The sequence below is a fragment of the Centroberyx gerrardi genome, chromosome 14 (assembly GCF_048128805.1).
Source record: "Centroberyx gerrardi isolate f3 chromosome 14, fCenGer3.hap1.cur.20231027, whole genome shotgun sequence".
Lineage (NCBI taxonomy): Eukaryota > Metazoa > Chordata > Actinopteri > Beryciformes > Berycidae > Centroberyx > Centroberyx gerrardi.
In genome coordinates, this window is record NC_136010.1 from 18,167,228 (window position 1) to 18,195,070 (window position 27,843).

At 39.2% G+C, this 27,843-nt stretch overlaps 1 protein-coding gene across 2 annotated transcripts in view; it reads left to right on the plus strand.

Annotated features, from left to right (window-relative positions):
* The window catches only part of LOC139907983 (metabotropic glutamate receptor 4-like), a 135,016-nt gene that overhangs the window by 97,962 nt on the left and 9,211 nt on the right, over positions 1 to 27,843 (plus strand). The window contains exons 4-8 of one of the 2 annotated variants that reach the window (XM_071894526.2): positions 1,060 to 1,214; positions 2,313 to 2,453; positions 16,558 to 16,758; positions 23,852 to 23,988; positions 25,870 to 26,805. In XM_071894526.2, coding sequence (XP_071750627.1) covers positions 1,060 to 1,214; positions 2,313 to 2,453; positions 16,558 to 16,758; positions 23,852 to 23,988; positions 25,870 to 26,805 — 1,570 coding nt within the window. The remainder of the gene's footprint in view (positions 1 to 1,059; positions 1,215 to 2,312; positions 2,454 to 16,557; positions 16,759 to 23,851; positions 23,989 to 25,869; positions 26,806 to 27,843) is intronic. The other variant, XM_071894527.2, reaches the window with a different exon arrangement.

Below are 27,843 nucleotides of genomic sequence, written 5' to 3' on the forward strand. Positions count from 1 at the left end.
TGGGATTTGACCAGTGGCTCCCACTCATCCAGGCAGCCCAGAGTGGATCCACAGGGTGGAAAGCAGTCAGCCACAAATCCAGATGTGTCACCTGGGGGAGTATAGAGGTATCTCTTTCCAACTGCCTCCATGTGGTAGTCATCATCAAAACCATTGGGGGAGTGCTGAAGCAGCCTCAACCTCTCAATGATTTTGAAGTCATCAGTCATTGGAGCCTCAACAAGGCGGAGCAGTTTGGATTGAGCCTCAAGGTGGGCTGGGTGGATGGATGCTCCAGCCTTACCTAACGCTGTGTCTTCGGTCATGAGAGGAGACTCTTTCTCTGTGGGAGGAAGGTCTCCTTTGTCCTTATCCAAGAGAAGTTTGCATGCTGATGAAGCTGCACTGGTTGTTGGTTCCTATTGCACTTCCACTGTTAGCTCACTCTCTCAGTCTTACTACTACCTACTACTATTACTACTATATATTACTATTATTACATTATATTACCTATTAGTACTACCTACTATCATATCTGAGGGGATACTTTAGGAAAATAAAATAAATTTTAAAAAAAGTTATTAATCTTCAATTCAGCTTTTCAGGTGTAGACTTTCTTTTTCCAGAACAACCTGTGCATCAACCCATGTAGTTAATAGAAACTCACTTTACAATGGCCTTTTTCCAGTGTTTGAACCTTTAAGCACCGATAACATTTGTTTAGTCCCCCCTAATTACGTTATTGTACCCTGTTATGTACCCAAGTATGCAGTAATTATGAAAACAGTTACACCATAACTACCTTATAAATCTCTTATAATTACAGAATTGCTACCCCTTCATTCCCAGACTTCTTGTTTTGTTACCCTGTAACTACAGCATTGCTATTTTATTAGTACCCCATAATTACAAACTAGTTGCACCGTAATTAGCGGGCTATAAAATAAAGCATTACCGAAAAATGTGCTGTGTCCAAACTGGCAGTGTATGTATGAAATATATCAGAAAATAAATGACAGCATTTGACAACACAACATTATACAATCCAATTATACAACGTTTTCCTTCCCTGTCCCATAGGCGGCTCCTTCAAGCAGCGAAGAAAGCCAACCAGACAGGCCATTTCATCTGGGTGGGCTCAGACAGCTGGGGCTCCAAAATCTCCCCCATACTGAACCAGGAGGAAATGGCAGAGGGTGCTGTCACCATCCTGCCCAAACGACAGTCCATACGAGGTATTCTTATCATGCTTACTTTCTGACCAAATGACCAATTTTTAAACATACTTCACTAAACACCTATGCCTGATGTTCATACATAAAACGTTGTTTATGGTTTTAGGATTAAGTAAAATCTTGCTACTTTCCCTGTTTTACTGCTTGGTGTTAGTGTGTCTGCCTCCTCCCTTCAGGCTTCCCTTCTTATTCCTAAATTTTTGATGACTTATTGTTGCATGGGAATGCTTAAAGTGTTGTACTTTCCTTGAAACACCTTAGTTTCCCCTGCTCTCCCCTTTTCCCTGCTCACAGCTTGCTAAACTGCTCAAAAGAACGTTACATTGTCTACCACTGATGATTATGCCATCAGTATTATTTAATTTTCATATTTTATTTTTTATAGTTGCTAAAAACAACTAATAAATGCACTAAGTTAGTTAATGAAATCATATAAAATGTATTTATGTTGCTCTAAATGACTGACTATAATACTGACTATAATAAAACGTTTTTTTTTTATTTTTTGGCATACAGGCATGATGATCATTAGTATGTTTTTCACACCTAAATGTGTGTTATTGTGTTGTCTTTATGTTGTAGTTGTATATGCCATTGCTACCAATATTTAAGGTTGTTGGTAAAGTGTTGGTGGGAGTACTGTCGAAATAAATGATAAAGTTGCCTATGGGTGACAGAAGTTAACATACTGTCATAGACTACAGCATAAGTTGATACAGTGGGCCTATTGAAATGTCAAAAGGGCTTGGGTCCTGATTTTATTGCAGTAATGCTTTGATTATGAAGAACATCTTTATAGAACAAAAAATAAAGGAAAATGTATTCCCCCCATCCCATTTCATTTCCATGGATCTTTTATACAGTATGTTGTACAGTAAAGGGTGAAAAATGGCGAAGCAAAAATGCCGATACAAATTAATGTTTTCACTGACGCATCCAATAGAAACCACTAAAGATGGCAGAATGCTTTGATCAATGCAATGTGGAAGCATTTAAAACAATAGAATAATTAAGGACATCAAAAATCCAATGTACTTCTTTGTGGGAGGTCTACTGGGAGGTTAAAGTCCAACAGTACCTGTCACTGATTTCTTTCAGGTTTTGATCGATATTTCATCAGCCGAACCCTGGAGAACAACAGAAGGAATATCTGGTTTGCAGAGTTCTGGGAGAATAACTTCCAGTGCAAGCTCAGTCGGCACGCTCTGAAGAAAGGGTCCGGCATCAAAAAATGCACAAGTGAGTGCACACTTAATAACAGAGAACGCACTCAATCAATGGGCAAGTATATTGATTGGGTATGCTGTGAATACATTATATGTGTATGTGTACTTGGAATGCATGTAGATTTATTTGTAGTCCGGCGAATAACAAACACCCACTTGAATTTAGACTAAATGTAATGGGTGTAGATAAGTGGGTGGGAATCTGCAGTTTCATTGTAGAGAAATACATGTCCCCATTACTCTGTGTTGGCAAGTTCCACTTGCAATATGCTACAACAGCAATCACAAAACTGTGCCATCACATATTCTGAAAACATAATCAATAGTAAATCCAATCAGCCCATTAGAAACAAGCTTTCAGGTCATTAAAATCATTAGGCACTCCAGGCCTGTCTCTCATTTCTCTGTGCAGTAGCACGCTGCATTCAGAGTAGTCTAGACGTATTGCTTGCTGATTTAAGTCTGTAGATACATTAGATGTTAAAGTGATAATCCTTAACATTCTTATTTTTCTTGATTTTGGCGACACCTTTGGTGATAAGCGGTCACTGCTTTGGCGTTTTGCAATCAGTGTCGGCACTGGCTCAGTAATAAAGACACTCTGTAGACTACGGCTGATAACTGATAGCGAAACCTACCAGTCTAAAAGAAAAAGAGCCACATCTTCATCGCTCCTCAGTCGCTTCTCATCTTGGAGAAATTTTCTTAGAGAGGCAAAGCCGACGCTCACTCTAGTCTCGGCTCAGAGACGACCGCTCTCCTTTATAGCATGCTTACCTTCCTCTGAGCGATATCTGTCTTTGTCCTTGGATTTTTCAGTTGATGAAGTTTGATCCTCTGTTGACACCGCTCTGTTGTCATTTCTCTGTGTGCTCAATCATGGTGGCTCACCATCCGTCTTCTGTTTATTCCAAACAAACCACTGTTGTTGCTTGCAGGAACATAAAACGCATCACTTCCTGCACAGCAGAGGATTTTTTCCAGGGAAAGAGTTACCCACGCAGAGGTGTTTAGAACAGCACATGTAAAAACTTGCATGAACTCGCTAGATTTAATCACTATTGTATGGTATCAATCAGTGACAGAGAGTAGCATTTATTTGTATGAAAATGTTGCAGATTAGTACTTAATGCTCAATGACAAAGTGGATATTACAACATCACTCAAGTTCAGTGATCAATCTTTTTACTCTTTTGAAAGAACACTGTACTGAGGCTTCAAAAATATAAAACATTTCATCAAAAGTGACTCATTTGGAATTCACAGAATGTGTTCAGTGTTCAGTGTTCAGGGGCACAGCAAATCTAAGATGTGACCCTCAAAGCAGATGTCTCATCATTATTATGCTAGCTAGCTACAGCCCAGGTTGTCGTAAAGAGCAAGTTGTGTTTTATGTGATTGTGCCCCTTGTCAGGGCGGGCGGAGCTTTAGAAGGACAAGGGTCACAATTTGTTGAATTGAGAACTTGGATATCCAGAATTTTTCCTAATTTGTCCTAAGACTGTTCTCTGAGAAAAGGCTGAAACTCTCAACAATGTCAGTAAGGTTTTCTCCTGGAAGGTATGGAAATTATGCTCAATACTGCTAGTGGTCAACACTCTTAAGTATTTTTAAGTTTCCTTACTCAAATTATTTTGTCAAAATTGACATGCACACTGATTGTAGTTACATAACGTAATGTTGTAAAAGCCAGTTACATTGTTTATAAACATTGGTGTTGGTGTGTATTGCATGTGCAGTTACCAAATGTTATCATCAAAACACATTTTCCACTTACCAGTACAATGGTTTATTAGTAAATCTAACTTGGTAGTTAACAGTAAGCAACTTTAACCAGTTAAAGCTAATTATCAGCTGCAATTTTCACAATTAGACCTACTTGGATTGGTGATAAATACAGTATTAACAACATAAAGTAGCTGTCTGCTAACATTACCTGACATTACTTATAATTGAACCACTGGTGTGAGCAGGTTTTAACCCCAGTCTCACATACCCTTCAATCCAGTTGCCATGGTTTCAGGTTTTGAAGTAAATAAGTACCTTTATGTACACACCTGTAGATGTACAATAAAATAAACACAGTTCATCAAGAAAATACTTATATAAACAGATATTGTCGCCTTACAGCAAGAAGGACCTGCGTTGGATCCCCAGCTCTTTCTGTGTGCAGTTTGCATGTTCTGGGTTTCCTTCCACTGTCCAAAGACATACAAGTCCAGTGGATTGGAGACTCTAAATTGCACATAGGTGTGAATGTGAGTGTGAGTGATTGTCTGTCTATCTGTGTTAGCACTGTGACGGACTGGCAACCTGTCCAGGGTGTTTCCCTGCCTTCCACCTAATGAATGCTGGGATAGTCTCCAGCTCCCTGTGACCCTGTAGAGCAATAAGTGGGTAAAGCAAATGAATGAACAGAATTTGGAATTAATGCAAATCTACTTCAGGCTGCCTAGGTACACCTTTAAAACCTTTGGGTCAGTGCCTGAACTAGCCACCCTTGGTCTCAAAATTCTTCTTTATTTTATCATCATTCGCTTGTCAGAAAACTCATTTGCAAAACACCTCGTTCACACCCTCATCCCATACATAATCAATACACACGCTCTCTCCCAACCTACAGCCACATCTCTGCAAGGGAGGAGGGAGAAGCGAGTCTTGGGATTTTAATGGTCTGGAATGAGCTATCGCCTACACAGCACCTTAAAAATCATAATAACAATAGAATGTCACTTTTCACCTGTGTCATTGAATTGTGGAACATATAAACCTCATTTAATTTGTGTGTGTGTGTGTGTGTGTGTGTGTAGGGGGGGTCTTTCTCTTTTAAAGGAGACCTGTTATTCATCATTCTGAAATGGTGGGTTCTTTTCATTTTACAAGATCAAAGTTGGCTGAGAACAGGCCAGGACCACATGTGTTGTACACTTAGAAGATAAGCTGAAAGTAAAGCTCAAATTTCACTTGACAACAGGAAACGAGATGACAGATGTGAAATTGATATCTTAATGTACAGCAGTACAAAATATATCTGTAAACATGATCCTGGCATGTGCAAAAAAAAAAAAACATCTAAGGACTAATGGCTCTACTCATTTACATCACATGTTATCGGTGCTCATTTGATGCTTCTATGGGGCATTACATGTGATATATATGGAGCAGTAACACATTACATCATAGATTCTATTTAAGTGGCATAAAGACCATGTGCCTTATGGAAAAAATCCAAATCACAGATCCAATGTGATTTTATGGATGTAAATCACTGTTGACTACTCTTAACTGTTTGGTTACTCAGGTATTTTAAATTTAAAACCAAATACACATCTAGCATGTATGGATAGGGCAGTATGTCTTTATATGCCAGGCACATTGTAATCATTTAAATGGCCAGTTTTCTTTGCACTGTAAATAATAACTTAAAAAACATGTTTGCAACATGAAGAAACATGGACAACATAACCACTAACTTCTTAAATTCTCCTAACTTGCGACTGCAAATGTGTGTTTTGTAGCCTATTCAGTTTCCATGTGCTATAGACCCAGGCTAAAGCTAAAATTAACTATTTCTAATTAGACGTTAACAAAAAAAACTATTACACAGTAACGTGGCTAATAATTATACAACAACATATTTGCGTTCATATGTATTTACATGTTACCGGACCTGTAAAGTGAAGCGTGTCTTTTTTCTACAATTCAATAGTAATTCCTATGTATTTACATGGTACCGGACCTGTAAAGTGAAGCGGGTCTATTTTCTACAATTCAATAGTAATTCCTATGTATTTACATAGTACCGGACCTGTAAAGTGAAGCAGGTGTAATTGGACAATAAATGTTATAAAGTTCGTAGCATGCATAATCTTTCACTCACCCCGGGATAGGCTAAAGCTAGAGAACGGCTCAATATCTGTAAAACTGACCCCCCGACACTTTACGGTCTGGTCTGTATGGAATGTAAGCTGCTGTCTGTTTAAATGTACCATTTGAATGCCAATATAGAAAATAAACATGGTCACATTGTATGATTTATTGTCCAATTACACCCGCTTCACTTTACAGGTCCGGTAACATGTAAATACATAGGAATTACTATTGAATTGCAGAAAAAAGACACGCTTCACTTTACAGGTCCGGTACTATGTAATTATATATGAACGCAAATATGTTGTTGTATAATTATTAGCCACGTTACTGTGTAATAGTTTTTTTTGTTAACGTCTAATTAGAAATAGTTCATACGTTGTTAGGGACCTGTAAAATGAAGGGTTACCGAAGCTATTGTACACAAGATAGACCTGCAAGCTCTTTTGATTGTACTCTCCAGAAACTAACAGCGGAACCAGGAATAAACAACCACACACAAACAGGCCTATTTATTATACAGGTACATGTAGCCTTAAAAATAAAGACATGGTGTTGTCCTACTCCTAACAATCACTTGTGCAGACAAAAAGTCTTCTGCAGTGTCGCCAAAATTAAACAAAGTTTAGAACAGGTGCATCAAGGTGGTTTGATGTATCACTTTGCACCAGATACCATTGGAAACACTAATGCTTTGGCTTTAGCAATAGTTTGGTTGACCTCCTGCAATCATTTAGATATTTGACACATTCAACATTTGTTTTGAAAATAAGAGTGATAATTTCGTTTCATAGCCTACTGGTAAACCAATGGTGAGTTTTTATAATGGATGGATGTATTATTTTAGATGTTGATGTTGTAAACTCTATGGAAGTGATGCTGACTCATAGTTTATATTGGATGTAACATAGAGATCTACAAACTTTGAGTCAGAATCACTTTCTTTCACCTTTTTGATTAAACAGGAAATGTTCTCATCCAATTTGAGAGAGCTGGTAATGATGACTGACCCGAATGACTTAGTAGGATTCATAAGTGACCCATTGTTCTCTGGAGGGAGATGAACAGGCAGCCTCCTTTAAAAGGCGATCTTCAATCTCAACCTTTTAGAGATTTCGAGAGTAGGTGCCGCACATGAATGGTGCTGAATTCTCCTCATTATCCTCATAAGCAAGATGAAATAGCTTAGCCAGAAGCCAGAATTTGCTGTTAAGCGGTGGTCCTGATTCCACAAATCATCTGTGATGGGACGTAACCAAATGATAAACCCCACTGACACACCCACAACCCTCCAGCCCCCAAACTGCAGATTTACAGCCAGGTTTCTGCGGAGGAAAGCACCCTAGTTTAAACTTGATGACTTTGGCGACCCCTTGAATCCCTTGATGGTAGTGTTTTACATCACTGTCACAAAGACCACCCCCCTCTCACCCCCTTCCCCTGATCTAGCAAAGCAGTTTTGCGTAACCTTATTATTACGTTTGCCCAATGCTAAGGAAATGGCACTCTCTCAACTCATACTGAGTGATTCCCATTTGTGTGTGTGTGTGTGTGTTTGGAACTGCAGCAGCTAATCTGTGCTTGACAAAAAAATATCTATTGCCAGAAAATATTTTACTTACAACTATATTGAGCTAGCAAAGCAGTTTTATGTAACAGGTGTGGAATTTATTTGTCCAGTGCAAACAAAACATTTCGTCAGACAGGCAACTGAATACAGCTGACCTACCTGAGCGTAGCAATACAGTAGAGTGGATCTGTTCTTTTTGACAATAACTTATCTTGACCCCCTGGTTATGCTGATTCTTCCAGGACTGTAGTAACTTAAATTACAGCAACAGTTGATGCTGCACAGCTAGCTAGGTGCTGTGGGACTGGACAGTATCTGTGCTTGTCTGTGTATTTGGTAGAGTAGTCCTCTTCTTGTTTTGAGTGAAGCTCCTCCTTTGTGCCGTAAGTCAATCCTGCACCTTTCATGGGAAATTGTACCCTGGGACAAAAATAAACACATAGAGAGCAAAACAGAATAAACCAATTTTCACAGCGATGATCTCATTTTTCTACAGCCATTATACTATGCTATCAAAATTAAATTGAGAAATAATATATTAGATAAACATTCTACACTTTAATAGCACAAGGAATGGCTACTGTATATCAGATGCCAATGTATTAGTTTGCCTTTGTTCTTTGTTTCATAGTTAGGTGTCAGTACAGATCTGCTGACATCAATTTGATAAATTGAATATCAGCTTGCTGTGCTGAACAGCTTGTAGCTCTATAGACTTCTATAGCTTCTATATATACTTCCAATGCCTGCTGTAGCACACTATTAAAATTACCACACATCCATATGTAGGTTGTTTTTTTGATACATGATTTACAATTGAAATAGATGGTCATTAATTTTCATTTAAGGAAAGCACATGGAAAAATATTATATCTTTGTAATCTGTTTAGTGTTGCTCAGTCAGCTAAATATTGAATATGATAGAATATCTTTTTTTTAATACATATTTATGGAAGATATACTGTATATACTGAAAATATATTCTATTGTGGAATATAATAGGCCAGCATAGCTTCAAATGTCACCAAGGACCAAGGAGACACAGTAAATAAGTACAATAGATGAACAGGCAAAGCTAACCAATTAAGCCTTGACTTAATTGTCAGCGCTCTTAACAATGCGGTGTCCCTTGGCAAAAGAGAGAGATGCTTCCAACAAGCTGTACTTCCAGTTTCAGGAAATATGTGATCTTAAATGCTTTCTGTGTATAATGTTTTATCAGTTGTCATGGTGGCTGGTCTTCAGCTAAATTGCTGCTGCCCCTTTTCTCTCTTTGAGTAGCCCTGGGGGCACTGTAAATTTTTACGGGGAAGAGTTACAGTCATTCTACTCAGAGCTCTTTGCTATCACTATCACTAGCCCCATTGTTCTTGTAACCAATGACTCTCTATGTCCCCACCTTTTTCGGCTTTGTCAGTTGGTCATCGGTCAGTATAATATATATACACGGTCAGTATAATATACATAATATAATATATATAATATACATTGTGTATATTATATCATGTCAGTTTACGTTGCATTTCTGCAAAAACAAGCACTGGAAGAGTGTGTTGGCTGGTTCTATGTTTGAACCGTTATATGCTCAGAGAGCAGGAAAGAGTAAATTCCGCTCTTAAGAAATCTGGAAGATTTCCCCACCCAGCCACCAGGTGAAGGAAACTGGTGTTTTTAAACAACTAACATGATTATATTGCCATGATCTTATTCCATTTGTGAGACATAAAGGCTATTAATCGCACAATACAAACCACTGGCAACGGGCTTATGTACCATAACAACAGGGTTGTAACTCAGTCAATCCAGGTCATCTGTCAGCACCCAGACATTACAGTGTATACGACTTTGAGTGCAGGGTAAACAACTTTGAGTGCAGATGTATAATTCAGGTCCTGTCCTATTGCTGCTCTCTGTCCAAATGTGCTTGTATCTGCTGACCCAGGGGCAAGGTTTGCTTTGTTCCTGCAGATTTACATTGTCACCTCCAGCTCGCAGGTCATTCCCCTGCTGTATGTGGATATTCCCAGATGGCAGCAAAGCACAATCAATAGTACTGCAAACAGGTCATAAGCTGCTGACTACTTTAATTCCCCATATGGATATTGAAATAAATATCTACTAGGAGCACCATTTGAATAGGGGCACTACTAGCTGGACTTAAACCATTAAAGCTGCAATTACTTTGCCTACACTACTACCACATCTAACTCAAGTCAAGTGTATTTCTCTAATTGGGCAAATGGTAAATATTGCAATATACAGTATAATGCTGTTCATGGTTCTATCAAAAGGTTAATGAATGAGAAAATGTTAAAACTTCCCAGCATATGAATTAGGTTACAGGTACTGAAACATTAATATAATTTGAAATCTTTGCTGTCTGTCTGTCTGTCTGTCTTCTAAAAGTGTTCTACCAGTTTGCCCTCTGATCTTTTCAGACCATTGATTGTACATCATGTTATCTCATGCTACCAATTAACTAAACCTTAAAAATAGCATCTTGGTTTCCAGAGCAGAATGAACAGGAACTCCAGCAACTCCAGGTCATAGGTACTAATTGGGCATGGTAGATTCATATAGTTTTATAAGAAATTCAAGAAGAAGTTTACCTTCTTGTTGGTTTAAATTTGAAATCTTTGCAGTCCAGCATTCAACAGCGTAATACTCAAGTTTGCTATCTGATCTTCTCTGACCGTTTACTGTACATCACGCTATCTCACGCTACCAGTGAACTGAACCATAAAACATGATCTTGGTTTGCAGAGCAGAATGAACGAGAACGGGCTGATATAAACCCAAACTTGTGAAAAAGGAAGACAAATTGGCAATAATAGAAAGAGTTTGCACAATACCATGGCATGAGATTTTCCTTCCTATTATAGCTGCATGGCTAGTAATGAGCAAGGCTGAAACATCAATGACAATTACTTCGGGGTGAATAGACATATCAAACTGTGGTCTCCAAATCTGAACTGTCGAGTGTACTGTTGCATAAAGGCACAATTCCTACTTTCTGGGGACATTATTCAGAGCTTTTCATCTGTCATATTAAATTTTCCACCTAAAACTAAAACCAAAAACATTGCATTGAGTATCATTACAATTTCAGTAGAGAGAGCTAGCTTCTAAAAATATTGCATTCTACCAGGTGAGTCTCAGCAGTCCGGCCATTTCATGCAGTGTTTCCTGTAATTAAGAGCCTCTGCAGGTGCAGTGTGTGCTGTTGACGTTATTTCAGCACAAGGTGAGGTTCAGTCTGGGTGTGGAGTCAGGCGCGCGGGCTTGAGTCACTCTGCTGCTTTACATCCCTGTGGGCATGAGTCATCAAGGCTAGCAGGAGAGAGATCGGAGGGCCTGCATGCCTGCTTGATTGTGTGAAGTCCATTGCTCACTGAAACCATTCAAGGCCACCACATGCGACTGAGCAATGTTTGACACATCTTTAATTCTCTTGAGATGCAATTCAAATGTCATGGTTCAAGCCAGGATGACAACAAAGAGCCTTGTTTTCTGCACTTTCTGAGCTGCAGTGGTTTAGAATAATTGCACTGTGTATTAGTATAGGGCAACTCCAGAGGAGATTTTCCATTTAAAAGTAATTTGTTATCCTTAATTTCTTATTCGTAGACATTTCCTGTAATTAATTCTTGTTAAAAGACAGTTAAAGCAGAAAAACCCATTTGCTATCCGTAGCTTGCAGCTGTTTTCTTGCAACAATGGGTTCACTACATCTGACCGGGCCATGTCTTTGCAAGCAATGATGACAAGCACTGCAGTCTATTTTTGTCTCAAGGATGATGCCCAATCTTCTTAATTAGAATAGAAGATGGGAGTGGCCTGTATGGTTGTCATCTAAAGTGTGTCAAACCCATTACCATGGCCACACAGTACATTATTTCAACTTGCTTGCCTAATAAGGCACACAGTATCCACATTTTGCCCCAAACTTGAAGTTGACAGTCAGTATTATACTCTAATTTACTGTATCTCTTCAGACACAGTTTGCCAACTGCATTATTTCAGTCCATTGAGATAAAAAATAATAATAATATAGCACAACAAAAGGGAACAACAGGATACAAAGAGAGTTTTGACAGAGAAATGAAACAATCCAAATCACTTGGTAATTAACAAATTGCCATTATAGAAACAACACAGTAAAATGCTGCATACCATTGGTTTTATGCCTTAGCATTGAATCAGAATCACCTTTACTCATAAAGTGCATAACATGTATGAAGAATTTGACTTGAAATGTAACAAGCTCTTTACACTATACGTTAGGTAGGCAGGCTCCACATGGAATAATTTACTTGATATACATGAATCAATAATCAATTACATTGAATGTCACCTACAGTGGATAGGTACAGATTTCACAGTACACTTTTACACATAGACACAAAGCTTTAAGCCATAGGAAGAGCAAAGTGATTTCACATTAGACACTATTAAGTTTTGCGTCTGTGAAATGGCTCCTAAAATCCTATTAGCTTTTGGCGACTCAACTACAGGCAACTTTATCTTGGCACATTCATACAGTCTGTGACTCTCAAGGCTCGCTAAACAGTTGACGGAACAACACACATTGACAGAATTTGTCAGGTGGTCAGCTCCATAACAAGATAATCGCTCGGGGCAAAATGGCTGATGATGACCTCCGTCTCCTCCCTGGAATAAGAAATAGCACAAAACAAAGAAGTTGATAGAACCTATATTGTCTGCCTATGTGTTAGTTATTTGCAGATTCTTATTGGAAAAATAGTAGCTTATACTAAACAAGTGCGCAGCTCAGCGTATGACCTATTGATGCCAAACAGATCTATGCCCTACTGTACCTAAAGAAATGACCGGATTCAGTCCGTTTCCACTCTAATGCTCGATACCCCTAATTTTTCAAGATCAGAAAAAAGACATAGAGCACAGTGTGCGCACAGAATAAAATGAACTTTTTGTAACCCTCTAACTCAAAACAAAACAAAGACAAAAAAGAAGCAATTTCTCTCCATTCAAAAGAATAATGTGAGCTGGAGCATACACTCTGACCTGGTGTCTCCTGGATCATGGTGTTCTTTCAAAGTCCCAAGGTTTGCCTTGATGAAACCCCTAAACCACTGATAAATAGAGAGCAAGGTTTCATCTTCATTCGCAGCCTTGCTTGTTTTTCCACTTCAGGCTCCATCTAACCTTCCTGGCAGCACATCTCAACACCCAGTCGCTGTCCTTTTCTCCATTTATCAGCCAATGAAATTCAGCCCAGTTTGAGAATAGATTGTTTAAGCATATCTGTCTAAACTTGAATGTGTTGTGGCATGTCTTCAAACTCAGTAGGAGGACGATATCTACTAAAATTATACATCAAAGAAGGTGTGTTATTAAAGATTTATTAATCCAGGGAGGTTGGGAGATCAAAATTGTTTCAAATAATCTTACTCAGATGTTGCACACAAATCAGACATACACCTATCAAAAGTATCTTAAAGATTTAGAAGAATGGTATTTAGAGAATGGTTTATAGCAGGCAATAGGCAAAATGTTTGTATATGTGTGTGTGTGGGAGAGAGAGAGTGTGAGAGAGAAATAGAGAGAGAGAGAGAGAAATAGAGAGACTGTGACAGCCACAGAAAAGAGACAGACTGCCCATTCCTGCTTTACTTTGCCTGTAGTGCACATTTGCAGAACCATAACTGGCAATATTCAAGCTCCTTAAACATTCAGAGCCTTGTCAGGGATGTTAAATTGCCTTCTCTAAGCAGGCAAATAGTGATGCAGGATATAGATAATGGCAGCAGGACAAACAAAAACTATTCATCTGTGTAGAATCAGCATTTGTTAACATGAAGTGTCTCCGTTTATATAAGAAATGGCTGCAATAGACACCTTACAAGGCTTGCAAACCAAACAAGTTCCTACTTTATCTATTTCTTCATGCTTTTTTTTTATTGTATTACTTTTTTTTTTCTCATCTTTCCACAACTTAGACTATACATTCATCCTTGTCTTGTTTAGATCAGGAGTTTGTTGAGTAACATGGAGGTTAACGTTAATTGAAAGCAAAGAGGCATATTGTTCGGATATTGTTCCCTTGATGACAGTAAACAGTCCATTTATATTATATATTTATGTAGTATTATTATTATGAAATGTCAGAGCAATAATAAAAAGCCTTCAGTAATTAGGAAACAGCCTGCAAACGCACAATGGGGCCAATCACACCCATTAGCACGCCAAATTGATTATGGCCACTTTTCCCCACTTTTCCACATTATGTGTTATTGACATGACCTATTTGATGACGGATAACATTATTCCTTCATCTCTTTCTGTGATGGCACAGATGAATGCAATATACAAAGTACTCTGTGCGCTCCATTTAAACATGATACTTGCTCTCAGACAGAATTGAGCAGAGTTGGCAAAACCGGGAAATCGCTCAATCTACATAGCAATTAAATTATTCTAACACAAGCATCGAGCTTCGAAACACAAGCAAGCAGCCCGGCGATATCCTTCCACCGAGTTGAGGCATATGAAGTACTGTAACAGCATGTCAGCGTTGTTGGTCTGACTTTAATAAGCTCTTAAGAAACTGTCACACAGGATGAAAAAGCGTCAAATGCTATCTGTAACTTCAAAGATCAGCTGTCTTCCCTGTCTCTGCATACAAACTATATCCTATTTCCCCAGAGGACTCTCTTTTTGCAACGCTCTTTAAGTCACTTGCTGATTTCATAGTGCGAGTGTGCAACGTTAAGTAAACTTCAGCAACTGTTTTTAAAAGGGCCGCAGTGGCAACTTCAATACAATTACGATAAATCATTTTAAATTTGACTATCTCAGTCGTAAGACCTCTATGTCACATTCAGCACGCTAATACTGCAGATAACGTATTTTAGATTGTAAAAGTCGGATTACCTTTGCAAGAGGGAATGGGCTGCTGCCTCCTGCACTTGTTGAGAATGATGAAAATGTACAAGGAATTAGAAAGAGAGCGATGGCAGTGTATAAGTGGTGTGTAAATCCACGATCTTGAGAGCAGTGCACATGTGCAGTGGGCATGTTTACCCAGCCTTTCTCACCGCCGCTCCACCGACGCTCAGATTAGTAATAGAATGAAGTGTCAGATAGTTCTCCTTCCCTGTCTGTGAGTGTTTGTCCTCTTGGTGTCTTACCGATTCTCTCACCAGTTTGTTGTTTTGACCTTTATAAGAATCAAGTAATGGAATGAATAAAATAAAAAATAAAACAATCTCAGTTTAATCTGGGTGTTTCTGGAGGTCTTGGAAATACAGATAGCTTTATTTACTAAAGTAAGCAAGAGGTAATTGTCATCCGTTCATCATGAACAGGTAGGAACTTGTGTTTATATTATTTGAGTTGTGCTATTAAGTGTTAACGACACACAATTAGCGCACAAGCACAAAGTTGACACAGCAGATATTAAAAGCATTCATAATTCATACAGTAAAGTGGCTGTAATCTGTGTATATTTCTATTCAAACTCCCTTGGTTTGAATAGAGGTCCCTAGGTTGGAACTTCAGAGTCGGTAAAGTGTTTGTGGAGACACACACCGATCTTGCGGTGCACACAATTTCACCCCTGTCAGTTGTTGCTGTTCGGTTGGTTAAAGGCTATAACAGTATCCTGCTGTCACTCTTCCTGCTCGGGCTATCTGGCGGGGCATTGGCTAATAAAAGGATTAGGATGTTAATTGAAACCTTGCTTGGCGATTAAAACATTTTCAAAGCATTAGAACAACCCCAGCTATGATTAATATACACCTGTCATAACTAATTACATTAATACTGGAGAATGATTAGGCCTGTCTCGCTGTGTCTTCCACTCCTCCTCCACCACTCAATCACACTCTCTGCTCTTGATTAATGGATCTGAGGTGGCACGTGGCTTTGTGGGGATAAACAGTAAGAGAGCACATAAACAAGACCTGAAGGTGGTGCAAGAATGTTGCCAAAGTAATCCAATTTTGAGTTGGTCTTTGCATTGACGAGCCTTTGTTTAGTTTAAAAGTTTAAACCGTATGGATTCTGTGAAATCTTTGCACAGTGGCAAACAGTGTTGCCAAGGTTGTTTGCGCAGTGACAAAGGCAAAGACCGGGATGTGTGATTACCAAAAGAGCCTTGTTGAATAATCTTGAGTGGCTCTAATTCCTAATCAGTGATACACAGACCATAATGAGAAAGGCTGCATACAAGTCCATTTTGGATTCTGTGAAAACAGATACTTTGATTGATGTCTAGAATAAATGGCGTATAATTAGCAGTTAACATGTATGCCAATCTCTAAATAAATGAAATATGGTGGAAAAAGATGGATACGCAATTGAGTAATCAGGGCTCTTGAAAGGCTATCATTTGCTTGATTTTACACTTCTTGCAATCATTGTTTGGCCCTTGCATTTTTGATTGATTGTCGTGCGAGTCCAGCTTTTGTGTTCTGAGTATTTTGTCATTCAGATAGAATACACTGGTCTTTATTTTCAGTCTTCATGACTGCAGAAACTGCAAGACTCAGTACAACTCTGCCTGGGAACTTATACATTTTAAATCCAAAATGGCCATGATATTTCTCCCACTATTCATATAAATGTATCAGTTCAATCTTCAGTGGGGCATAATTTCATGTTATGAATAGTAATACTTTGTGTTTTCTTTTAGACCATGAGCGGATCGGGAAAGACTCGTCCTACGAACAGGAGGGGAAGGTCCAGTTTGTGATTGATGCGGTCTATGCCATGGCTCATGCCCTACACAACATGCATAAAGACCTCTGTCCTGGCAAAGTCGGCCTCTGCTCCAAGATGGATACCATTAATGGGACACTGCTGCTCAAGTACATCCGCAATGTCAACTTCACAGGTGTGTATTCTTAATTAATTTGCCACCAGGGACAAAAAGGTCATGCACATGTACATGCAGTACAAACTATCACTAATTAACTTTGTTGTTTAATCTCTTAATTGCTTTGAAGACCATTTGAAAATCATTATCAATTGAAACAAGGTAATTACTGTAGTTCCAAAATACATTTTAATTCAGGAAACCAACGCTTTTTCCACCAATAGACCTATCTGAATATAAAATAAATCTAAATTACAAAAGAGCACATGAAAGCAAAAAACTTGATTACACAAGGCACATTTACATTTGAATGGGGACCGTGGGTTTCCATTAGCTGCATTGCACAATTAAGAATTAAAGTATAAGCATATTGAAATTCTAAGATATCATAAGAAACAAGTTTATTTGTACAAAAGCTAAGAAATTGTGCTCAGTTTTTGGGTTACTGTATCATGGGGCATTGGTGAAGTGGTGTCTGGGGAGTTGGGTATGCTGTGATGCAACTTGCATGTCCTATTTTTGTGTTCACACAACATGCTCACACATAGGCTTTGTGAGTATAGCTTCCAATTATTAGCCTACTGAATGTAAATTACTCACAGCGAGCAGGAGGGGCCGAGATCCGTAGGAGGGCTGACAATCAGCAGCAGGAACAGTGTGTTTTCATCACAGCTGGTGATGCGCAGGAGCCGTGCTTTGTGAGACGCGCGTTTCCCGCCTTATCTTGTCAGCAGTGAATTGCCCACGCAAGAGAGCTCCTGCTTGAAGTAGACTGACTACTGCCGTGAAATTTTAAAGAAATGACATGAGAGGAGGAAGAGAGTTACCAGTCAGCATCAAGAGATAGTCACCGCCAGCACTCTTTGTTTCCAGTGGCAAACAGTGGTTGTCATAAACCTCAACATAATGTTATAGTGGTGACATGCATCGCTGGCGGTTATATGCAAAAGAGACAGAGCTGGTTTGAGGTGAATACAAGGGAACAGAGGCTCTGACCATTGCATTTGCTTGCAATGTTGGTGATCTATGAAGCTGATTCTACTGTTGCACTCGGTGTAAGTTGGTCTCAACAAGAGCATCAGCTAAACACCTAAAATGTAAATGTAACAAAAATATATGCACTCCACTGAGCCATAGCTGAATGATTGTGAATTAACATCTCATCTGTACATGGTGTCATAATGATGCAAAGGTATTTTCACCATGGTCATCCTAATAAATATAATTTGACTATTGTGCCAACGTTAATGGAGAATGAAATAATGACAAGATATTGAAAATGTCACATTTCATAGCCAAATCTCCACCTTATTTTGGCCATATACTGTTTGCATGTTGCAGAATGCATTACTTCTTAGCTAACCACAAACACTACATGCAAACACAAAACGTACACCTTTCACCTTTTTAACACTATTCGCAACACATTTCTGTATCTGTATTCATTAAATGCCTATTATAGCCAAATGCTATATTCATTTCCCTACATCCTTAATGATCCCATATTCTGAAATTAATATCCCGCTTAATATACCTAGAGTATGGTGATATAATGTAGAATACAGATTCATACACCTTCTTGTGCAATGTGCACAGGCTTGGCTTTGTTAGTTCACTATTTGTTTTTTTTAGCCTTTGACAGTGTTTTGTCTCCTGCTGTTGATCATTGATAATTATTGTGGAAAATCAGAACAACAATCACGGCAAGTACAGTGATGAGGGGGATAAACATAATGAAATATTTAGATACACAGCGCTAAAAATGCTATTTAGAATCTGAAAAGTTATGTTTTAATTTATGGTCTGAAAATATGCAAGATGCAAAGAACATATAGCAGCACTAAGCAAGTTGCACAAGCTCTGAAAATGAAAGGCCTACATAAAAAAAAGATACATATAGGGACATATAAGCAGGTCATGTAAACAGCATTTGCAGAGTTTACCATCGCTAGGATGAGAGCCATGTTCAGAATATTAATGTGCATGTAAATACATAAAGATGTAACCCTTCTTTCTGCAGAACGGGGTCTAACGGAGGTCAACGCTAGTGGTTATAATAACTTGAACTAATTATACATCAGATGAGTAGAGGGTCAGGATGACAGAGTGTTCATGCAATCAAGCAGAATGCAACAAGAGCATACTGACATAGTCACAACACTGCTCCACCCTCACGGGTAATTATACAGTAATGGATACATTTATTTGGATGACAATTACAGAGCAGGATCTCTGCGAGTGGGGCAGTCACCAAATGGCAAGTACCGTGATGTAAACGCTAAAGTACAGGAGATGAGATTGAATTAACTTCATCAGAGGTCTTTTAGGTTATGGATTCATATAAGAGGAACTGTTAAAGTAAACATGAGCATAGATGATTTTTGAGAAGCGATGTATCTTTATTTCCCTAATGGAGATGGAAAGGAGACGGTGCAGCACTCAGCAATGTATTACTGTAGCCCCCAACTTCAAAGTCAAAACATTGTTTACCTGTTCCTGAGCGTGCTTATTACTATGTAATCAGGTCACTCCTCATTTGTGTAAAACCTCCTCCTGAGAAAAAAAAAACCCTGTTTGGAGGTGTATCCTGAAGTCATATTCGGTTAAAGTTTCACAAGATAGATCAATTATCCTATAGCGCTGGGGCTGCTTGTTATAGAAATTAAAACTTAAATACTTTCTGCATTATTTGATTCATGGAGTTATGTTACTGGAAGCCTTCTCAGCACTGAAGCCATTGGGGTTACAACTAGAATGGCTAGAAAATCAATGCTACAACACATTACCGGAATACATTGCTTTTAAGAGTCTTTCAGCACAGTGGAATGGAGAATTTAAAAGGTTTTAAGGAAAACGACGGGAAGTGTCCACACGATCCCGCAGTATTCTGGGAATTGTCTATAGACACCCATGCTGACTAAAGGAAAGAAGAAACCTGGCCTCTACAGATATTGTTGATGAAGGTGATACTGTCTGATACATGCCATTTACACTGTAATCCCTATAAGGAAAATGTCCCTGGCTATATTCATGAATAGCATGTACTCAGTGACACTCTATGCTATTTCATTTCTTTTTTCAAAGGACATTGAGTCACACAGGGACCTTTATATAAACCAGATTGTAAGGTGGTGAGAACATTTCAAAGGGTTGTGATTAAAGGTTGGCTGGTGACCATGCAGTATCAGGACTCAACAATGTTTTTCAAGACTGCCAGTTTTCATGAGGTTTGATAACTGATTGAGCCATTTTGAATGTAACTTGACGACCCACTCATTCAAACATCATATAGCACTGATGTGAAATGCCCAGTCTTTGCCAACTGTAATTTAGCACAGTGTTAAAGCAACATTTTACTTAGTTTTAACATGGGGGTTATTCGGCACTTTACCGCCATGAAAACCAGAATATAAACTAATCACTAAGATCCGATGCAGCTGGACGAGTTTGTAGCGTTCGGATTTTTACTTCCCATTCATTTGAATGAGGCCACGAAAATAGCCTGAAAACGTACATTTCATAAAGTTCGTGAACAGATTCAACAACAGATCCCGCTGCTGTGACTTTCAATTGACTGTGGGTCCAGTGTTTTAGAACATAATTTTGTCGAATAGCATTTTTATTAATAGAAGAGAACATAGCGGAGGGATACCATTTAGGAGAGACAGTTCCTGTTTGGGAGACCGGATCTACTTTTATTTTTAAATACTAATTTTAGTTTAAAGCAAGAATAGAAATGCAAACTGACGACAGACCCAAGACTGTTTTGTTGTCTTAAAAGCGGGATCTGTTGTTGAATCTGGTCACAAACGTGCTAAATGTCAGTTTTCAGGCTATTTTCTTGGCCTCATTCAAATGAATGGGAAGTAACAATCCCAATGCTACAAACTCGTCCCCGATCTTAGTGAGTAGTTTATAATATCGACAGGCAATGTTTATATTATGGTTTTCATGGCGGTCAAGTGCCAAATAACCCCTCCCCCATGTTAACACTAAGTGGAATATTGCTTTAAAAAAGTTCGCTGTAGATGTGTGGTTGTACAAAAAATAATGGGCCATATACTGCTGCATATCAGGATAAAGTATTTCCCTCAGACCACGACATAAAGATGGTTAACTGTTGTAACTGCCTTTAAAAGGATCTTAAATTACAGTGATGAGAAGTATATACTCCAAATGCCTGTCTCCTGACCGAGAAACTAGGGAAATTAAGCAGCACGGCAAACGGAGAGGGGAGGATAAGCTGGAAACACGAAACTATTTCTGAGGTCAGTGTCACAAAAAGAAGAGTGGAAGCTGAAAAGATAATCAACCCCAGCACTGGCCCTTAACTCTGCTCAATTGGATGACTAATAACCATGCAAGGCTCGGCCTCCATTTAGAGTAGCCATAAATTACAGCCTCTGACAGCTGAATCTTAGTATTTCAAAGTTTCTGTTTTGCATTTATGAGGGAATGGTGGCAATTGTATTTTTGCTGTTTTATTGTTAAGTTTGTAACAAATGCCTTCATCAAAGCTACAGTGTACTGGAGCCACCTTTAGCCTCTCAAGTCCTACAAAACAACAGCAGAAAAGCAATATATGTGTTTTGATGATTTTTGATTAAACATTTCTAAACATATTAGATTTCCCATTGCTTTGAGTAATGGCGTAGGTAGGAGTGGAGGGTCATTCTTCAAACCGTTACAGTACCAACCATGAGATCCTGAGAATGAGTTGTTTGAATAATGGTGAGAAAATCACTGAAGAGGCTGCCAGTATTATACTTTCAATAAAACAACCAATCTTAAAATTGAGAATAGTATCAGCAGGGTTGGAAAAACAAAACTCAAGTAAATCTGAACCACGTCGACATGCTCATTTTCTGTCTGACTGAAAATTGCCTATTAATAATGTATTAAGAAAGTAGGGTAATTATTATCAATACACTGTGTAAACACTTCTTGTGCACATTTCATCTTCCGCCTCCATTTAATGCAGTTGAGCAGAGCTGCAGCTGATGAGTTTATCTTTTTTTGAGTAGCATTTCCTCAAATATCTAGGGCTAAAATGAAAACCCAGTTATTAAACAAGCTATGTTAGTTAACATTAGCTGATATGCATGAAAATAGCAATGTCTGTTTACTATTTAAAGGGGAATGCCACCCATTTTAAGAATTCACATATGTTTTTTCTCTGCCCCAGGACAGTTTAGTCAACCTTTGTGAACTTGCACCACTCTTTCCTGAAGCTGGAAATCAGAGATATAACCATACCATTGAGTTTGTGATGTCACTGGGGTGTAAAATCAGGGGCCCCATTGACAATGAATGGGGCTCTGACTTTGTGGAGCCTTAAAATGCTAATTTGAGTTGTCATACCAAAATTAAGTTCATATTCGAGCATTGCTAACAGATATGAAGCAGAATTTAAACCTCACTTGGGTGCAAGAACTCACACAAAAACCTTATGGCTTCACAAAGTCAGCACCCCATTCATTGTCTATGGAGCAGTGGAGATTTGACATCCCAGTGACAATCACAAAGTCAAGGCTTAGTTCTGCAGTTTCTAACTTTAGGAAAGAGTGGTGCGTGTTCACTGACATTGACTGACTGTACTGGGGCACAGGAATAACATATGTGAAGTTTTAAAATGGGTGAAGGTGAAATATTCATTGTATAACATATATATTCATGTATTCTGTTTACCAATAATCGGTCAAGCCATTCAAATTAATGGAAAAATACATCCTGCTTGGTTCCCTCCCTTGCTGAAGTGTGCAAGAAAATCTTCATTAATGCGCGTGACAGATCGTTGTTGTCTTAGACATGCCCTGTAGATAATGCAACATGATACTGGTAATGCAATTAAAACCCATGGGAGTTGATGAGACCCCTGATGCACACACACACACACACACATTTGCAGAGGAGAGAAAAGAAGTCTATACTCCAAACTTCTCTGACTCACAGGATTCAACAACAATCCGCAATCGATGCTGTGACCTATCAAAGGGAAAAACACTCAGTTAAATAATTCCTTTTATTCCTATGGCATATAAGAAAGTCGAATCAATACTCGTGAACATCAACGACTCTCTCCCAACGCCACGAACATGAGAGCTGAGACTCAGATTTCTGATGCCATCAAGCTGTCAAGTCTGGGGAATTTGTATATTCTTTATCTGTTTTGAACCAGAAAAATGTATTCTTGTCTCCGGAAAATCTTCCTGGGTGCTATCACTACTGTCACCTTTACCATATTCCCCAATCCATTCTAAAATATCTGTAGAATATATTGTGCAGTGCATCCAACTATTTACTATGCAATTAAAACACATTTCACCTGCAATTTAGACAAATTAGAACTTATGGCATTGTGTCCATGGTTTATTTACTAAATAAGCTTTTGCCCACCACTTCAACATATTTCAACATTTTAGATATACAGAAATGTTGAATATTGAGGGAAAGCACTGTGCTGTGGAAGAGAGAAAGAGAATGGCGTGGGGGCAAATAGATAAAGAGAGATGCGGATGCTATTAATGCTCCTTTCCTCAGAGATGCTGCTGGTGAGCTCTGTTGTGGGCTCTCGCCACTAAATCTGCGAATCCTCATTCCCTCACACCCCAATTTTATAACAAGTTGTGAAGTTGGAGAGGGGGTTGCAGGCTCGCTTCGGAACAGGCAGACAGACGAAGCAGAGGGATGAGAGAGACCTCAAAGTGGTAATCAGAATCAGTGCTGTCATTCGTTAGCACTCGGAGAGGGGACCTTGAGGATAACAAGCGATGGGGCAATAGGCAGAATGAAGGAGTGTGAAATGATATGGGAACATGAACAGACAGCAGCCCTGGCCCTCCTCAAAGGACCAGGACAACATGGCTGTCAGCATCCATTTTGCTCCCATCATTAACAGTATAACATTATTGCCGTGAAGTCCCTTTGCGGCCTCATTTAATTTCAGAGCATTACGACAACAAAGGCTTGAGTTCGTAATGTCCAACACTGGAACTCAGCAGAAAGTTGAATTCTGTACTTCAAAACAGTGAAATCTGTAAAGGAGTTTGAGTTTCTGCAATATCAGCGTCTCTATGATTCTAACAAAAAACTTATTCCTTTTCCTCCTCAGGAATTGCTGGCACTCCAGTGATCTTCAACGTGAATGGAGACGCCCCCGGTCGCTATGAAATCTACCAGTACCAGATGACAAATAACACCACGGAATACAAGATCATCGGCCACTGGACAGACCAGCTCCACTTAGACGTATGAATATCTTCAATTATAATACAAATATGTCTGTAATATTGTTGCGTTTTATGAAAAAATGAGTGATAGATATCCACGTCAACTTCGTCAGTTGAGGTGTTGTTGAGACACCTCATGTTTGGCTGTTAAGCACTGAATTACTCATTCAAATCTTCTTGACAAGAAAATAAAAAAAGCACATGGCAATAAACTTAAACAACTGCGGCTTCACCAACTGTGAACGACGACAGCCATGAGTCCAGTAAAACATATTATTTTTGCCCATTTCATTAGCATTAGGCATAAAAGAAAATTTGTGAAAATTGAAGTGATGGCAACCATAATAAAGTGCACACATCACCACCAAGAGCAAGAAAATCATCATGACCTCGAAATACACTTTCTCATTTAAGTCTTTTATTGTCTCCAGCGGTGCCAAAGCAGCCACTGCACGTCTGTAACTGTGAGCATAACACACGAAAATTACAGCAATTTCAATATTGCCACGCATATAAGGGCTCAACTCATTATGGTGCAGTGCCTTCTTGTAACTCTTACTGTTATCAGAAGTTATCTTAGATGCATGTAGCTTAGGTGACAGTCAGGTTTTATAGGGCAACAGTCAAGGGATATAATAAATCATCCTCTTCTTGGTTGAGTTTAGAATTTATAAACATAGAGGCTAAAAAGCGATGTAGGTCAACCCATGGTGTGTATTTCCACAATATTTCCACTTTAAATTATGCTAATGAGGTCTGTAATGGAGTGAAAAGACAAGAGCATCTTTTTGCATTAGCCTAATTTTGACATTCAGCACCTCCACATCATACACCCATACCCCCTTCAACATATGCATATGCATGGTGTAGAGAATGTGCAGATCAAATTTGCTTTATACAAATGCCAAACTTGGGTGCAAGGATGTGTATGCATCCTTTTTGTGCTTATGCATCATTTATACATGAGGCCCCAGCAGTTCCTCTTGTTGAAGCACATAGGTAAGGTATTAGATTATTGTAGACATCGAGGTCCTGCTGTGAGTTACCGCTGCAGATCCACTTACCAACAGCTTCCCCTGACAGAGACCCCTAAGGAAAAGCAAAAATGGATGCCATATGGAGATGTAATTTTCTGGAGACTAAAATAATCAGCCAAACCATCCAGATGTTTATTTGAATGATTGGATCCACCCTATCTTACACTATTGCAGTTAATAAGGCCTCTTAAGCGAACCGCATGGTAATAAAATAATGTCAGTGCGACAGCACAGACATATGGTATTACATTACACTATGTTGGAATTACAGTACCACACAACCATATTTAATATCATTCCTCAATTTAGTGGAACATGCCTTGTAAGTATCTAATTAAACACCAGTGTAGCTTCCTGATGAGTTAATTAACTCTTAATAATTCCATGCCGTAAGACTAGTTTTTACCTAATGATTTCTTGATCAAAAAAGACTATGGTCTTGTCAAGTGGTGAATATTTACTGTTTTTTTCATCCTTCTATCCTATATGCTTCTGTGTATTTAATACGAATTTACCAAGAGTTAATTGAATTGTGCATAATTCAGTGCATTGTTTACTATGTAACTAACAATATGTAGCCACATATTGTAAATTTTGTTAATGTTTTTGCTTTATACATATATTGAAGAGTTAGCATAAACCTCTTTATTTCTCATTATGAGCTTATCCAAATGTAATAATACTGGGAGACCATGCAGTACTTATTTAACTTGTTTGGGTTTCACTGACGTTTTTATTGAAGTAAGTAAATGTGTGAGTTTGGTGGAAGGGAAAGACGGATATGAGTAATGCAGCATTAGTATTATGAGGCTGAATAAACAGACTATTTCTCCATATTCCTCTCCTTTCTAATACATTTCCAGACCAATGAGATGCAGTGGCCCGGCGCAACACGAGAAGTCCCGTCTTCTATCTGCAGCCAACCCTGCCGTGCCGGGCAGCGCAAGAAGACGGTGAAGGGAATTCCATGCTGTTGGCACTGTGAGAATTGTGATGGTTACCAGTATCAGGCAGACACTTATACCTGCAAGATGTGCCGCTTTGATTTGAGGCCTAATGAGAACCACACTGGCTGCGTTCCCATCCCCATTGTCAAGCTGGAGTGGAGCTCCCCCTGGGCGGTCATCCCCGTCCTCATCGCGGTCCTGGGCATCATGGCGACTCTGTTTGTGGTGATCACCTTCATACGCTACAATGACACGCCCATCGTTAAGGCATCGGGTCGAGAGCTCAGCTACGTGCTGCTGACGGGTATCTTTCTGTGCTATGCCACAACATTCCTCATGATCTCCACTCCTGACGTAGGCATATGCTCTCTGCGGAGGATTTTCCTGGGCCTGGGTATGAGCATCAGCTACGCGGCGCTGCTTACCAAGACCAATCGGATCTACCGAATCTTTGAGCAGGGTAAGATGTCGGTCAGCGCCCCTCGGTTCATCTCCCCCGCCTCCCAGTTAGTCATCACGTTCAGCCTGATATCAGTGCAGCTACTTGGGGTGTGCATCTGGTTTGGTGTGGATCCATCCCAAGCCATCATCGACTATGAGGACCAGCGTACAGCCAATCCTGTAATGGCCCGTGGTGTTCTGAAATGTGATATATCAGACCTGTCCCTAATCTGCCTGCTGGGGTATAGCATGTTGCTCATGGTCACCTGCACAGTGTACGCCATCAAGACCAGAGGGGTGCCAGAGACATTCAACGAGGCCAAGCCCATCGGCTTCACCATGTACACCACCTGCATCGTGTGGCTCGCCTTCATCCCTATCTTCTTTGGGACCTCGCAGTCAGCAGAAAAGGTAAATGTTCCATTTTAAATGCAGTGCAAGTAAAAAATGACCAAGAAAGCTTTTGTCATTATTACCCAGGCTCCCTTGTTTTGAGGTCTGTGCACAGATGCCAATTCACTCGCTAAGAATTGTATATAGCAAGTGCACAATGACAGTGAGTCAATTAAATTCACTTGTGCACACAAATAATTGGCTGTCAGTTTTCCAACTGGATGTACTGTATATTTTGTGTGCTGTTCATTGTGAAGAAAATGGCCACTCAAATTGTGCTTGTTGTATAGCATCAGCCTCTTGTATTTGTGGATGCTGCCACTATTCATCACAAGATGATGGGCTTTGTGCTCTACTGTGGGGATTACAAGGCTTTTAGAGCTGACTTGTGAGGATAATTCATTTCACCTCAAGTTTGCTTGGATGTGTTTTCTTTAATTGTGTTTCTCAGTGTGTTTGATTCAGCTTCACTGAGTGGGAATACCAAGTAGTCAATCACTGCACATTCATGCACATAAAAATAGATAAGACTTGCTTGTGAAGTAGCATAACCCAGTGAAAATTACTGTGGCTTTTGATGTTTCTTATCAGTTGGAATTGAATCACAGATTACCTCTTACAAGTGCTCATGTAATGTTGGGGGTGCTCAACACTGATTCACATTCTAAATCAAAAATGTGCATCTCAGCGACTTAAAGAATTCATATAACCCTTATAGGTACTTTGTCTGGCGGCTAACTGGAAGTGCATTATTGTGTTACTGGGGAAAATTACATCTAGTTCGTAAAGTATGTTTTCCGAAGCTTTTTGTTTGGGCACCAGGCTTGTGTAAGGGCAAAAGATGCAGCATGAATGGGCTGTGATAAAGGCAGATGCCGTGTAGAAGTCATGATTGCCATGGAAGTATCACTATGGGACCAGGAATGCTAGGGAGGTGCACAATAACAACCTTAATAGGAGCCTTTAGATTGCCAGCAACAAAAAAGGGAAGTGTGTTGAAAGGCGATGTAGTGAAGAAGTGTGCATGGACATTCTGTATGTAGAAGCAAATGCCTA